This window comes from Tamandua tetradactyla, chromosome 2 (genome assembly GCF_023851605.1).
Source record: "Tamandua tetradactyla isolate mTamTet1 chromosome 2, mTamTet1.pri, whole genome shotgun sequence".
Classification (NCBI taxonomy): domain Eukaryota; kingdom Metazoa; phylum Chordata; class Mammalia; order Pilosa; family Myrmecophagidae; genus Tamandua; species Tamandua tetradactyla.
Window position 1 is genome coordinate 107,346,300 of NC_135328.1, and position 16,902 is coordinate 107,363,201.

General features: G+C 41.8%; 1 protein-coding gene across 5 annotated transcripts in view; it reads right to left on the reverse strand.

Annotated features, from left to right (window-relative positions):
* Nucleotides 1-15,095, reverse strand: part of PRUNE2 (prune homolog 2 with BCH domain) — a 292,485-nt gene extending 277,390 nt beyond the window's left edge. For 2 of the 5 annotated variants that reach the window (XM_077148466.1, XM_077148464.1), the window contains exon 1: nucleotides 13,723-13,977. In XM_077148466.1, coding sequence (XP_077004581.1) covers nucleotides 13,723-13,788 — 66 coding nt within the window. In that variant the 5' untranslated portion in view covers nucleotides 13,789-13,977. Of the gene's footprint in view, nucleotides 1-13,722; nucleotides 13,981-14,892 lie in introns of those variants that run through there. The other 3 variants (XM_077148463.1, XM_077148462.1, XM_077148467.1) reach the window with 3 other exon arrangements.
* Between the last annotated feature and the right edge of the window lie 1,807 nt (nucleotides 15,096-16,902).

Below are 16,902 nucleotides of genomic sequence, written 5' to 3' on the forward strand. Positions count from 1 at the left end.
CAAGACTGACAAAAAGAAGAAGAGAGAGGACGCAAATAAATAAGATCAGAAATGGAAGAGGAGACATAACCACTGACCTCACAGAAATAAAGGAGGTAATAACAGGATACTATGAACAACTTTACGCTAATATATACAACAATTTAGATGAAGTGGACGGGTTCCTGGAAAGGCACGAACAACCAACTTGGACTCAAGAAGAAATAAATGACCTCAACAAACCAATCACAAGTAAAGAAATTGAATCAGTCATTCAAAAGCTTCCCAAAAAGAAAAGTCTAGGACCAGACGGCTTCACATGTGAATTCTACCAAACATTCCAGAAAGAATTAGTACCAGCTCTGCTCAAACTCTTCAAAAAAATCGAAGTGGAGGGAAAACTACCTAATTCATTCTATGAAGCCAACATCACCCTCATACCAAAACCAGGCAAAGATATTACAAAAAAAGAAAACTACAGACCAATCTCTCTAATGAATATAGATGCAAAAATCCTCAACAAAATTCTAGCAAATTGAATCCAACAACACATTAAAAGAATTATACATCATGACCAAGTAGGATTCATCCCAGGTATGCAAGGATGGTTCAACATAAGAAAATCAATTAATGTAATACACCATATCAACAAATCAAAGCAGAAAAATCACATGATCATCTCAATTGATGCAGAGAAGGCACTTGACAAGATTCAACATCCTTTCCTGTTGAAAACACTTCAAAGGATAGGAATACAAGGGAACTTCCTTAAAATGATAGAGGGAATATATGAAAAACCCACAGCTAATAACATCCTCAATGGGGAAAAATTGAAAACTTTCCCCCTAAGATCAGGAACAAGACAAGGATGTCCACTATCACCACTATTATTCAACATCGTGTTGGAGGTTCTAGCCAGAGCAATAAGACAAGAAAAAGAAATACAAGGCATCAAAATTGGAAAGGAAGAAGTAAAACTATCACTGTTTGCAGACGATATGATACTATACGTTGAAAACCCGGAAAAATCCACAACAAAACTACTAGAGCTAATAAATGAGTACAGCAAAGTAGCAGGTTACAAGATCAACATTCAAAAATCTGTAGCATTTCTATACACTAGCAATGAACAAGCTGAGGGGGAAATCAAGAAACGAATTCCATTTACAATTGCAACTAAAAGAATAAAGTACCTAGGAATAAATTCAACTAAAGAGACAAAAGACCTATACAAAGAAAACTACAAAAACTGTTCAAAGAAATCACAGAAGACCTAAATAGATGGAAGGGCATACCGTGTTCATGGATTGGAAGACTAAATATAGTTAAGATGTCAATCCTACCTAAATTGGTTTACAGATTCAATGCAATACCAATCAAAATCCCAACAACTTATTTTTCAGAAATAGAAAAACCAATAAGCAAATTTATCTGGAAGGGTAGGGTGCCCCGAATTGCTGAAAGTATCTTGAGGAAAAAAAAAGAAGCTGGAGGTCTCAAGCTGCCGGACTTTAAGGCATATTATGAAGCCACAGTGGTCAAAACAGCATGGTATTGGCATAAAGATAGGTATATCGACCAATGGAATCGAATAGAGTGCTCAGATATAGACCCTCTCATCTATGGACATTTGATCTTTGATAAGGCAGTCAAGCCAATTCACCTGGGACAGAACAGTCTCTTCAATAAATGGTGCCTAGAGAACTGGATATCCATATGCAAAAGAATGAAAGAGGACCCGTATCTCACACCCTATACAAAAGTTAACTCAAAATGGATCAAAGATCTAAACATTAGGTCTAAGACCATAAAACAGTTAGAGGAAAATGTAGGGAGATATCTTATGAAACTTACAATTGGAGGCGGTTTTATGGACCTTAAACCTAAAGCAAGAGCGCTGAAGAAAGAAAGAAAGAAATGGGAGCTCCTCAAAATTAAACACTTTTGTGCATCAAAGAACTTCATCAAAAAAGTAGAAAGACAGCCTACACAATGGGAGACAATATTTGGAAACGACATATCAGATAAAGGTCTAGTATCCAGAATTTATAAAGAGATTGTTCAACTCAGCAACAAAAAGACAGCCAACCCAATTACAAAATGGGAAAAAGACTTGAACAGACACCTACCAGAAGAGGAAATACAAATGGCCAAAAGGCACATGAAGAGATGCTCAATGTCCCTGGCCATTAGAGAAATGCAAATCAAAACCACAATGAGATATCATCTCACACCCACCAGAATGGCCATTATCAACAAAACAGAAAATGACAAGTGCTGGAGAGGATGCGGAGAAAGAGGCACACTTATCCACTGTTGGTGGGAATGTCAAATGGTGCAACCACTGTGGAAGGCAGTTTGGCGGTTCCTCAAAAAACTGAATATAGAATTGCCATACGACCCAGCAATACCATTGCTAGGTATCTACTCAGAGGACTTAAGGGCAAAGACACAAACAGACATTTGCACACCAATGTTTATAGCAGCATTATTTACAATTGCAAAGAGATGGAAACAGCCAAAATGTCCATCAACAGACGAGTGGCTAAACAAACTGTGGTATATACATACGATGGAATATTATGCAGCTTTAAGACAGAATAAACTTATGAAGCATGTAATAACATGGATGGACCTAGAGAACATTATGCTGAGTGAGACTAGCCAAAAACTAAAGGTCTGTATGGTCCCACTGATGTGAACCGACATTAGAGAATAAACTTGGAATATGTCATTGGTAACAGAGACCATCAGGAGTTAGAAACAGGATAAGATAATGGGTAATTGGAGCTGAAGGGATACAGACTGTGCAACAGGACTAGATACAAAAACTCAAAAATGGAAAGCACAATACTACCTAATTGTAATGTAATTATGTTAAAACACTGAATGAAGCTGCATCTGAGTTATAGTTTTTTTTGTTTGTTTGTGTGTTTTTTTATATTTTTTATTTTTATTTTTTCTCTATATTGTCATTTTATTTCTTTTTCTGTTGTCTTGCTATTTCTTTTTCTAAATCGATGCAAATGTACTAAGAAATGCTGATCATACATCTATGTGATGATATTAAGAATTACTGATTGCATATGTAGAATGGAATGATTTCTAAATGTTGTGTTAGTTAATCTTTTTTTTTAATTAAAAAAAAAAAAAAAAAGAACCCAGGCGAAGTGTCTTGCTTCTCTTAAGACTGCACTCTCTTCTCTCCCACCCCCGACCTAAAGCCCGCTGACATATTTATGATCCCCACCTTCACTGCCAGGCACTATGAAGCCAAAGTCTGCATGTTTTGAACAGGCAAAGCATGAGGCACAGTAAGGAATTTTCACAGCCACACATAAAAGTACAGACATGTAGTATGGGCAGAGTCTGCCTTATGGGTAATCAGAATCTATGGCAGCCTATACGACGGGATGGTAGAAAGATTTTTTTCCCCTCCCATACCTAGTCTCTCAGCTGAACTGATGTGCTCCTTTAGCTTAGACTTTAAAATCCTAGAAGACATGCAGCACTGTCCCATTGGGCCCTTCCTCCCGGATGCAGCGGGATCCAGCAGCTGGTAGATGAAGAATGCAGGGTGGCAGCACCCCCTCTGGAGAAATACTCCATTTCACTCAGGGACACTTTCTCCCAACTCTACCATCTCCTTCAGATTCAAATGCACCCTTCAGTGGGGCATGAACAGTGCCCCCTGCCTCCCAGCAAATGACTGCTCTAGACCCCCTCTACTCAAAATGTGGTCTGGGAACTGGCAGCTTCAGCATCCCCAAGAAACTTGTAAGAAATGCAGAATCACAGGCCCCACTCCAATCTGCTGAATCAGAATCTGCATGTTAACAGCCTCCCAGATGATCCATATTCTTATTTAAGAACATGGCTATAATGACCACTTTTACAAAGTTAGGTGTGTTATGTCCTGGGGTATGTTGAAATGGTAGAACAAATTAAGACTCTTAGGTATAGCGTACTAGACACTTAGCTCTAACAGTCATGAGTTGCGTGCCCCTGAACAAGTTACTTAACCTCTTTGAGCCTCAGTTTCCCCCTCTGTAAACTGACTTAATAACGCCTGTCTTTTCAGAGGATTGCTGTGAGCACCAAATGAAATAACACAGAAAGCTAAAGAGGAAACACTGGTAGCTGTTGACTTCCTTGCTTGCTGACCAAGAGTAGATTTTGGTGCAAGGTGGGAGGTAAGAGTTAGAAGCAGAATAATGATGCTTCCAGGAAATTATGGCAGGAAAGAAGACCCAGCAAGAAATACTAGGTCTGGTAAGACACTAGCCTAATTTGAATGTTCCTGTCTGGCCCTCAAGTTTTCTGCTGTATGTGTTAAGAAAAGCAGAAGCATGTTCAGAAAGGATTTGGATAGCTGGGAGTGGCGGCACGTAAGGGTTTACTTCCAGAGCCTCCTACCCCACAGCATGCTAATGATTTTGCCGTTGTGCAGATCATCATGAGATTCAACATCTACCCAGCTAAGTGTCTTAGAGTCAGTAACTTCCACTCCCATTCCAACCCTTACCAGAAAACATCACCCCATGGCTATTTTCCTGGGCACATTTTAAAGCTTCCCAACTCTACACCCATAAAAGAATTACTGTACTATATACAAGTCATTGTTAGCCAGTAGATTTGTCATCACGCTAGGTTTTAGAATAACTGGTGTCCTAAAAACCTGAAAATTTCAGAAATACGGAATTTCAAGCCCAGACTTGAACAAAGAAAGAATGAGAAAAAGAGAAAATATATAAAAGGAAATTTAACAGTGTCACATCTCTGCTGTAGCAGGGAAGGAGCCTGTATTACAGGCAAGTAAGTTTCTTTCCCCCAAAACGTAGAACTCTCAGCTGAAGCGGATAAACACAACACGCAGTCACCTGCTGCCCCATTTACAGGTGTGCGGGTGATGTCCATTAGCCTTCCAGGGACCCTGCCTCTCAGCCGCCTCCTTCCCATCACAGGTGACACTCGGTCTCCAGAGCCTATGAAGCTCAGCATGTTGCCACCAAGGGTACATGTGTTAATCTCACCTTCCAAACTACACATCGGAGTCCATCACACACAGCTCCGAAGCTCAAGGAGCTGTTTCCCTTTGCCAGGGACAACATGGCTTCAGCACAAATACATTTCACCTTGGGATGTTCTCCCTCAGAAAAGTACACCGTGTTTTTGCTCTGGCATTTTCTTTTATGGAGATGAATCCAAACCACCAAACTCTCAATGTGACCCTGAACCAATTTTTTGTCCAACCACAGATGCCATTAGAGGCAAAGCCTTGGGAATCAGAAGACACGGATCCTACACACAACTCTGCAACCTACTGGCCCCGTGTCCTGGGACCAGGTTGGATTTATCCTCTCTGGCCTTGCTCTCATCTGTGAACTAGATACGGTAATAAATATCTGCCTCCCCAAAACTAGTCAAATGAGACTCGACGGTTGAAAGCACTTGTGAAATGCATGTTATGTCCAGAATTACCACACCAACGGCAACTATAGCTACACTGCTCCATTCTATTCTAAACAACTGAGGGAGGAAATGAAAAAGAGAAAATGGCCTCTCTATGGAATTCTGTCGTCTCAGGGATAAAACACACACCTGGCCCTTCTCCAAGGATGTGCTGCAGGAAACATCATGTTTGAGGGAAATGTTTTTTTCCCTCTTAAAGCAAGACAGCTCATAGTCCCCTTACCCCTTTCGGTGTTTCTCCCTATTTAGATGATATTTTCTTTCTTCTCTTCATTTGGTCCTGTTGACACTGGGATGCTTATTTGCTTTCTGTTTTCTTGTCCTCACCTTCAGTACTAGCGGTGCATGGAGCTGTGACTGGCATGCCATAGTATGAGTAACAATCATCTTCATTCAGCAGCAATGCAGCTTCACATTATTTGCTCAGATCCATGATTTATAAAATTAGCATAGTACTCTCTACACGACACTTTAGGGTCTCTCAAATTTGTCAGGAGCACAGACCTGAGTTTCAAGAGATCTAAAATCTATGTTTGGCTCTGTCACATTGGTCTTCTATGGGACAAGTTAATCTCTCTGAACCTCTCTGAGTCTTTAGATTTGGGGGATTTCATCTAGAAACCAATTTGGAAAGATTTATCAGGAAATTTAAGAGTATATATTTTGTTCAAATTATACATGTGACAAGCTATTTTAAGAGCATAATCCTAAACAGGGTAGGATGTTTTATGTGCAAATATACTTATTACTGTGTGGTTAACAATAGTGGAAGGGGCTCTCCCTAACTGTTTAACCATAGTGTATCTTCTTTATTAAAGACTAAAGTATTATTTAAAATGTTGATGTTGAATATCATGTAATAATATAGATAAATATTTAACAAACAAAATTAAGTCACAATCTGTGTTCCAGAATATGATTACCCTACTTATGACCATTTAAAAAATCCTATGTACAAAAAAGACTAAGAAAACTACTTGCTAAAATATTTCCGTTACATATAAAAGAAAGTGGGAAATTTTTATTTTCTCTATCACTTACAGGCAATTTTTTCAGCTTTCTTAGATCTCCCAGTGTTGTTTTAATGTTTATTATTGTATATGAAACTTTAATATAAGGGGTTTGAAATAGATGAAATGCTAAATTATCTTTTCAATGTAAAAGATCTACGATTCTACAACAGTTTCAAATTTAGAGGTCTGTCATTTTAAAATGTGGAATCCTGATGCCTATGGTCCCATCATGTCCTGAGATGATGTCCAGTGTGACACCGTGAGTAGGGTGGCTGAAGATAAATCTTGGTGAAGGCAAAAGTTCAATAAAGGAATCAATAATAATAGGTGTGAGACAGTGTTTTTGAGATTCATCAAAGCAGTCCACATATATGCTGTCACGAAACCCCGTGCATGAGTGGTTTTTGCAGAGGTATCAAGCTTGGTCAGAAGGCTATTTGGCCTTGAAATAATCCCATAGATGTAAGAAATACATTTTTCCCTATAAGGCTCAGAGTGACCTAATGGTTTGGAGGGCTAATGAATTTTTCAAAATGTTTTAAAAGCCAGCTATTTGATGGTGTTTTGATGTGCTCCCACCTCAGTGAGTTTATGTCTGGACTTTTCTGGAGACTGGAGCCAAGAGTGACGGCACTTCAGGCCACAGTCCAGGGATACTGGCCAAGTGGCAAATACACGATCACTTACAGACCCACTGAAATTGTTCAGGGTCATGTGCAGCTTTATTTTAGAGTCTTACAAAGCAAATTCACGATTAAGTAATTGAAGGACTATTCAGCTAGAGAAGAAAACATCTCCCTCCTATCATTTTCTATGACCTGTGCACATCCCATAAGAACATGCTTTCAATCTGCCCAAAATCTAAAAGGAGAAAATAAATTCACCCAAAGATCTTGGTAAACACTCATAAAACAAAAGCAGAATCAAGTGTTTGCATTTGCATTAATCCACAAGGCTCAGATGAAACACTGCCTGCCTTTCCATGAAGAATTCCACCCTCCAAAAGGCCCTGGAGATCTGTTTATGTTGTAGTTCCAGAAGGGTGACAGCATATTTCAGCCAGGAGCTGCAGCACACAAGCTAAATCAAGTCGCTAATCAGGCTGGTGGGGTGGAGGTGGTGGAGGGGATTGAAGTGTAAAGAAGCCAAGGATGGGCTTGATGTGGTAATTGCCCGTTGCCTTCCTGGAGAGGCATCCACACTGCCTTCCCAGGGGAGAGGCCAGACATATGTCCTCTCAGAGGCTCTTGGCAGGGGAGCAGCTGATCTCTGCACCTGCCATGATATTTCCCTGCCTTCTCAGAGCCAGGTGCTAGTCTGGCCAGCACCATCAACCACTGGCTACAGAAAATGTGTTTCAGGAGTGCAGACAGGAGCAAAATGCCTCTCAATTCAGATTGCACTTCTGCCTCTGCTCTTCTTTTTCCATTTTGGAGAGCAAGAATAAAGTATGCAAATTTCCTTTTAGCAACCTTTAATTAACATATAGGAGATAATTTTTTGCAGCAAAAAGACCAGATAATCCCTTACTGAATTGCTGCAACTTAAAAAAGAAGCCATCCATCCTAAAAGTTCTGTTTTTCTTTTTCAACTGAGGGAAAGAAATGGTTCCTGTGGGTGAGAACTTAACCATAAAAACCTTTCAACTCATCAAAAGTCCTTCGGCAGTCTCTCCCTCCATCTCAGGCTTTTTTCTCTAAGATCTGATTTTACACGCCCATGGTCACCACCGTGGCTTTTCGGTGCAGTCCAGAACCAGATTTAGTTCTCAATTCAGGATGGGCGTAGTACGGAGGTTGCGCACATCTTTTGGAGGCCTATTTATGCCTCCCACATTTAGAACCATCATTCTCCATCCTGACTCATGGTCACTTGCTATAAACTGTAACATTTCATATGTCTGGGCTTCGTTAAAGAACAAGGTCTTCTACACAGATGACTTTTTTTAGACAACTGAAACTTACTCTCCATGTGCTGATTTCTTTTCTGCATTTTCTATTTAATTATCTTGAGGTGGAAATTTTTCTGAAATCAATTACGCACCCCCTTTCTTCTTTATCGGAACACTAAGCTTAAACAATCTTTTCTTTCTTGATTTTTCAGGGGTATTCCTATAGGAACATCAGTTATATACTAACATCATTGATGCTATGCTTTCCAGAGGCTGTGCAGATATTTCAGACTATTTACTCTCTGCCAATGGCACTTATTAAAAGCCTGGGTCTGTTTCGTAAAGGCTCTGTTTGGTTCTGGTTTTAATTATGCAATTTCTTCATCGTATGTTCTCCAGATACTATAGCCTCTGGCAACCATCTTTCTTTCTCTCTTTCCTCCCTGAGTAAACTAAGCCATGAATATTGTGTCAAAGCAAATATTAAATAATAATGGTCAGAGTGATGGTTAACATTTGTGCATTTTGGCTGCATTTCTGGTGTTATTCTGAATGATTTACAGGTGTGACCTCACAAATAGGCTCAGAGAAAGGGCTTTGGGGATTTTTCTGCCAAAAAAGAACTAACTTTAATGATAGGTTTTCAATAACTAGTTCTAACTGTTTGAAGAAAAGCTGCCTCTACCAATTCCCAGTTTTCAAGTGAATGTGAGTAAGCTGACGTGGTCAGATAAGCAAATTCCAGACAGACACATGAATTGACGCATTTACAAGTCATTCCACCCTAGCGTTTGAAAGAGTTTTCTTCTATGCCCACCGTGTTTTCCTCTGAATCCTTATTTCAGAGATACTGGGCTCAGGAAATGTAAGCACCAACATAGCTTGACTTTCCTGGCAGCCAAAAGCCAGGATCATGGATCATGGAGCTAAAGCTATGCAATTTTTCTAGGCACCATCATTTCAAAAAGACTCTTGCATTCCAAGCTAGTAGGAGTACATAGAAAGTCTGGTCCTGTCCCTTTGAGTTTGCTACACTGGAAGTTCAGATCATGCTCCATCACAAGCAGTCTACTGCCAGGGCGAGGGGTCCGACTCAGCCTTGCAGGATTTTATCCCTGGTATGAAGCCCACAGTGCCACAGCATGACAGAAAGATCAGGATGCCCATCTGGAATGCCTTAACCCTTTTCTCTTCAGGCTCTGGAAGGCTTCCCTGCCATTCTCTCTCCTAAACAGTATTGCATCAGGGGTAGCAAGAGAGCAGTCTGGGCTGACTTGGTGCAGTGGATAGAATTGGGGGAGTCCAACTTTTAGTCTTTGAACCTCACAGGAGGACACCAGATTCTAATTGTTTCACTCTTTTTCACAATCTGCAAAAAACGTGTTTTTGCAGAGGCTTTTAGTATCTTCATTTCCCTCTTCTGCCTTTCTCCAATCTATTCATCCTCTAATCCAACCAATATTTGCAGATTCCAATCAGTCAACCATAAAACTAGCCTCATTATTTTGAATTTAAAAATAAGTACATATCATTATTATAAGTATTAAGTACTTATTATAATACCAGTGACCAGTTCTTACCTTTGAGGCAAACCAATCCACTCTGAGATCTGTTCACATTGAAAAAGAGCAGTTCTTCTCTGAAGGTCCTGGGGCTGAGACAATCCCCAGCTCTCTGTCTAAAGGCTTGGACAGTTAGAAATGAAGCTGGTTTGAAGACTAGAACAACAACGGGCTCATTTCTCATCAGCTCCTAAGGGATGGCACCACAGTCAAAGAAGCGCTTTGGATTCCTGAGTTTCCGGCTAATAAAGGCTCCAGCAAGGGACACAAGTCTCGAGCGCACCTGCCTTCGCGTGGGGAGAGAGCAGATCCCATGGTCTCTAATGGCAATGAGCTCAGCAAATCAAAGGAAACTGCCTTGCCAGCTTCTCTATGATCCCTCATCCTACCACAGCAGCCCGTTAAAAGGTATGAAGCATTCACTTTAAAGATGCTTCTTTATTGATACACACAACCTTCTTCCTATAGGTTATCAGGAAAAATACATTCCTCAAATTCCCAATCAAGATGACTACTCGAAAGATATACTGCAATGCCAGCTTATGTTTCTTTTTTCTTTCTTTCATTCTTGCTCTTTCTTTCTTCTGTTCCTTCCTTCTGTTCTCTCTCTCCTTTCTTTCCCACCTCCAGTATCAACTCTAATATCGTTATTCATTTAGACTTTTAGATGTGCTTTCTTGTCCCTATACCGCACACCACAGAGTGCAAATTGATAAAGGTCACCCAGGATGTTTTGTCTGCAGAAGTCCATCTATTGACCTATACCTACTGCAGAAATATCCCTGCAGAGGTTGCATATACACCCCCCAAAGGTGACCCCTCTCCGCACCCTCTCTTTAACAACAGCATTCCTGAGACATTGGTGTGTCTTGTATCCTTCTGGTGGCAGCTGACAGCCCCACCCCACCCCCAGGCTCATGTCCTACAGCTTAGGACAAATGGGCTTCACTGACCCCCACCCATTAGCAGCTGCTGGAATTGCATCAGCCGATAGCTTCTGAGCATTGAGGAAAGTTCAGCTGCCAGTCTGCCCAGTGCAGGGACCCTCACCACCTGCCAGCCAGAATCCAGGGCCCTCTTTCAGTCCCCAGATAATTCCTCATATACTTATTTTTTGTTTCTAAAGTTCATGTGAACTTGGACCATTTATCACCACGTAATTTCCCTTGACCTAGATACTCTTCTTTGAGAAGTTGTAAGACATTTCCTAAGTCATATCGGGAGGTGGAGGATGGCTTTCATTTCCCCATTTCCCACTGTCCTTTTATCTTTCTCGCCACTAGAAACGGTATAGTTAAGAATGGCAAGAGGGCCACGGTGGCTCAGCAGGCAAGAATGCTCGCCTGCCATGCCAGAGGACCTGGGTTCGATTCCCGGTGCCTGCCCATGTAAATAAATAAATAAGTAAATAAATAAAATAAGAATGGCGAGAATGGCTAAAATTTAAGAACTGATCTGGAACTACGTGATTTGATTTCTGTCCCTATCCCATTCCTCAATGGCAGGTGGAGGACAAAAACAAGTAGACATTAGAGGAGAAAAAGAAAGTGTATTTTCACTCTCATTTCCAGCTGTAGTAAAGCGTATCCAGATCAAAAACGTAGTTCAGCTCTCACCTTGGGAGAGGGCTTGGTGGTAGGTAATGAACCCGGAAAAAAGCAGCACCCTTTGATTATCATCTCTGCTAACTCGGGGTCTCACTCTCATATTGCTTACCCTACTGCCTTTTCTCTGTTGTTTTAACCACCACTGTGTCTATTTTGTACATGTCATTCTCTATTTGTCAAGAATGTTCTATTTCTGGAGACTGTGCTTGAGAGGATTGACCACTTCCCCTGTTGCCCTCTGCCTTCAGCTAAGGTTCATTACACAGATGCCCCAACCACCAGACTCTGCCCTAACCAGGCAGAAGGGACGGGCCCTCGAGAACCATTTGAGCCCCAGGCGGGAGTGATCCCTTTGAAGCAGCACTTGGGATTTACTTATGTTGCTGATCCTGATAAACAAATACCCAGTATCTCGGGAATGAGATGGATGTCAGAAGGGAAGACCTAGGGAAAGGGGGATGGGACTATGTCAGACAATCTGAGACTGAAAGAACCAGACTGGGATGAAAAATAGAATTGACAGAGTACTTTCCCAACTTCAGAAGAAATAAGCTCCAAATCACCTGATTTAAGAACACTCTTTCGCCTCCAAAGATTTCTGCTCAACCTATGGGCCTGGCCTACAATGGAACAGTTCCTTTTCTCTTCATGATGACAAGGAAGTAACAATGATCCTACTTGGAGAAAACAGGCTCACAAACAATTTTCTCAAACCTTTGACTTTTGGAGATTTGGATCTAAGGTTAATTAGCAATCAGATTTTGCAATTTAAAATTCCTTTTGCTCATCAGAATTAGCTAGCTCCAAAGACGATGAGGTTACACAGGGCTATGGAAGAGCCTTTATTATTTCAAACCATCAAAAGATAGATAGGGGCTGCACGAGTGGTTCAGTGGTGGAATGTCTGCCTGTCATGCGGGAGACCCGGGTTCAACTCCCAGCACATGCACTCAAAAAAACAATCAACAAATGGTGCTGTGAGAACAGGATATTAACCCCCATCACACAGCATACAATAAAAATATAAAAATAAAAGTAATGGCTGCCTAGCATAAAAAAAAAAGATATACATCGTGTTTATAGAATATCAAAGCACGCATTCAAGTTAGTTGGAAAAAAACTGGCAATTAGGTTTTTGGGTATAGTAGAGATAAAAATTTATATTTAATTTCTGATGGCAAACAGCTTCAAACTAACTCCTAAATTCTATCTAATTCTGGTCAAATAAGGTTTCACTGAAAACCAGCATGATACCTTTTTTATCCTTAACTTGTTTTCAAAGGATTAACCTAATTAAAAAAAAAATCCTACCATTTTATTATGAATAAACTTCCCATGAATGAATGACATAATTATTGAGGAAATCTTTCCTCCAATGCCTAAAGCAAAGGTACTTAATTCTGTACTTGAACGTTACATCCTAAGTAAAAGGTTTATTACCTGGAAAATGTAAGTTATCAGGAGAAATGTGACACGAGCAGTGACTGAAGCACCATTGCTGTGGCCAAATCTGAGAGGCTAATTGGGATCTCAGACAAGAATCCTATTCCAAGAAAAAATGAAATGAGCAGTAATTGTTCTAGCTAAAGCAGGAAACTGGAAACAGTACTTCAAACAACTCCTCCTGCCTCCTGTCTTTTTTTTTTGTTTGTTTAATGATGTAGAGTAATTGCTTGTCTAATGAAGGGTCTCAGTAAATAAACTTACATATAACTTTAAACGGATTACTCGGAAATACAGAATTTTTCCATTCCAGCAATTGCTCATCAGAAATAATACAAACCTCTTACTCACATCAGACCCCACAGTCTTAAGTGTCTATTGTTAAAATATCATCTAAATTCTATAGGAATGGAGCAGAGATGTGCCCAAAGCTCTGTATTTATCATCAATTGCCATTCATTTATAGCCACATAAAAGATGGTCCCTAATTTGACTTTTATTTTTGATCATTTCTCACCCCTTATCAAGTAAAGAAAAGAGATATTATTCTTTCAGAAATGCAAGTCACTTCCTGCAATCAATATTTTCTTTCATGGGCTCTAGTAAAATTATAAACATAGAAACACAGAAATGATCACAAACTTTCTCAATTCTGAAATCCCAACAAACACTGAACTCTCTGGCAGGCTTTCGGTAGAAGAAAACATACTTAGGTTAGCATTAATCAACTTTAATATATTCCTAAAGATACTTACAGTTAGCTCATTGTAAGAATCACACCTCCTTCTGCACTCTGAAAGGCGCTGGGGACGCCTTTGCATTCTCTCTTCCTGCCCTTTCTTTTGTTGTGTGAGGGTAAATGAGTTGCAGTAATAACCCTGCAAATATCCTGCTGTGTGATTGCTACGTCACCTTAATGCAGACTTTATAGTTTGGCTTCTATGAAGGTTTAAAGGTTAAAGGTATCATAAATTATGCATTTCCTCCTATGCCAGGCTCATAAAAGATGCTTTCACTGTTCATTATGGATATTGCTTCTAAATGGACAGAGACTTATTTTGTTTTAAGTGTCAAAACAGAAACATTTCCATTATGTTTATTAGGGCTAGGCTAGAGAGCCAAAGCAATTTGAAATTAGGAAACTGCTGGAGGCTGTTTTTCCAGCATATGTAGCAACTGTCAACATAACAGTGAAATTACAGTTCACTGTTTGGACAATGATACCGTGGCACACACAGGCCAATGTGCTGGTCTCCTCCCAGGAGAATAATACTCTGGCAAACCCCACAGGGCCAGCAACAGTTGGGACTTTCCCCTCTGCCACAGCCCCCAATTTACAAATGAATTGGACAAGGGATTAGAGGGATCCACAATATGCACTGAAGCATCCCTAACTCCTGCACTTAAGTAAGCTCTAAGAACTCCTCGGGTAAACTGCAGGTTCACACATGCGTTGCCTACTGGGCGTCCTGACTTCCTTCCTTCCTTACATTTTGCCGTCCCCAACTGAAGTACAGTCCTAAAGCTCCCCCCCCACCCCCACCCCTTTTACGCATCTGCAGAAGGCTTGGGCTCTTTTTCTCAAGGAGAACCACACCCATGCATTCCTAGCCTTCAGGAGCAAACTGCAGATTCGGCTGGATCTGCGTCTCTCCAACCTCAGGCCAAGGAACCAAAGCTCGACACACTCGACCTAACTTCAGTCAGGCTAGGACCATCCCTGAGTTCTGCGCCTTGTCTGGCTGTGGTGGAGAATTCTGAAGACAGACTACGGGCTGAATGGACCAGAGTCCCAGAGATTCTTCCCAGCGGACAGCCCGTACAACCTGACGACTAAGTGGCAAAGTTGTTCATTTCTTCTCTACTGCAACATTCTTTCTTCACACACACACATACACACACACAGTCTTGCTTCCTCAACTTACCAGTTTGGATTTGGCGCGTTGCAAAAATTCTTCCATGTCTTTTCGAGAGATTTGAACCAGGGGCACCCGTAGGGGCACAGAGGAGGCCTCCCCACGGGGAGAGGTGCGGGTTCTTCGGAAAGTAGCCGGCCCTGGCGCTGCGGAGGCACCAGCTGCTCCCTTCCACCGCTTGGACGCGGCTGGGGCTGTGGCTGCGCCCTCGGCTCTCTCGGCCCAAGGCTTCCCCGCCCCCGCTCCGGCCTGCGCCCCGGCGCCCACTCCCAGCGCCCGACTCTGCCCTAATAAGGAAAGTGGGTGTGCCGCCTGGGAGCCCCGGGGCGCGCCCAGCACGCTTGCAGGCAAGCTCCTCGCGGGCTGGGTATTGGGACAGGGACGCGGGGGCGGAGATGTTGGGGGATGGCGAGGGGGCTGCTCGGCCAATCGCAGGGCCCGGCTGCGGCCTCCTGACGTGGCGCGCCGAAAGATGCTGCAACCATGGACAGCGCCCAGAAGTGCGAGCCAAGTGCAAGGGGCTGCTGCAGAAGCAAGCTCTGCTGCAAGCACCGCCGCTGTCAGAGAGGGGAGGTGGAAAGGGGAAACAGGCCCGGGGAGACCCCCCCCTCCTTGACCAGCGCCTCTCTGGCTGGCTGGCACGCTATAGATTGCTCCAGCGATCACTTAATGAACTGGCTCTGCTGCTCTGACCAAAGGATGCACTCAGCGAGATTGGGGAGAGGGAAAGGAGTGGGGGTGGATTGCTAAGCTAAAAAGCGGTGCGTCCTTGATCGAAAATAATCAGAAGAGTAGGCTTGGAGATTGTACTTGGCTGCCTGTATCTCCCTACTCTCAAAATATATGTACTCAGCCAGTGGCACCTACAATTCACCCCAACTGGCTGTCCTTACCTTGGCCCTGGAGGAATACATGAATAGATCCTTCTGCAGTACAAGTGCACACTCTGGCATATATGCTCAGGGAAAGCTGGTGCAAAAGAGCCTTGCTACTCAACGTGTGGTCTGCAGGCCAGCAATGCCAGCATCATAGAGCTTATTAGAAGTGCAGACTCTCAAAATCCCATCCTCTACTTACTGAGTGCGAAGAGTCTGCATTTCTACATGTTTGTCAGATGATTACTAAGCACATTAAAGTTTTAAAAGTACTGCAATAACCATTTAAATTTATAGCTATAAATCTCAAATTCATGCCAAGGAGTTTTGTTGTGTATACTCTCCAGCTTTCTCAGGTCCCCACATCACACTAGGCTTTCTCTTTCATCTGGGCCTTTGCATATCTGCCTGTAATAAACTTCTTGCCCCCTCCCTACCCTCCATTGCCTGGTTAGAGAAGTGGTCCCAATCCTGACTGCATATTAAAATCACATTAGAATTACCCAGGGCTTTAGAACATACTGATACCCAGTCTCTATCCCACACTGATCGAATCAATATCTCTAGGCATGGAACCTCAGCATCACTATGGTATAAAAGTAATCTGAGTGATTCTAATGTGCAGTCCAGTATGATCCACCAGTTCTCATGTTCTCATCTCTATATCTCTCAACCTGTGTGTTTGTTTCATGATCCAATTATTTTTATCCAGGAGAAACCAGTGAAAAGAAATCAGCAGTCTCCAACGTGATTAAAGCAGGATGATAGGAATATTAAGCTCTAGGTTACATTCAGGTGACGAGCTGTGTGGAAGCTGCAGATTCTATATGCTCTCTTTGATGATTTAAGTAATTTAAAACCATCCAAGGAAAACAAACATTTTTTTCAGACAGGGCTGCATTCTTTTCTGGAGGCTCTAGTAGGGAATCTATTTATTTGCCTTTTCCAGGTTTTAGAAGCCACCCACATTCCTTAACTAGTGGTTCCCTTCCACCATCCTCAAAGCCAGCAAGGTTCCATCTCTTTGACCATTCTTCTGTAGCCACATCTCCCTCTGACTCTCTTCTTCTACCGTCCTCTTCCACTTTTTATTGGGTCCACCAGGATAATCCAGGATAATTTCTCTATTTTGAATAACAAAATT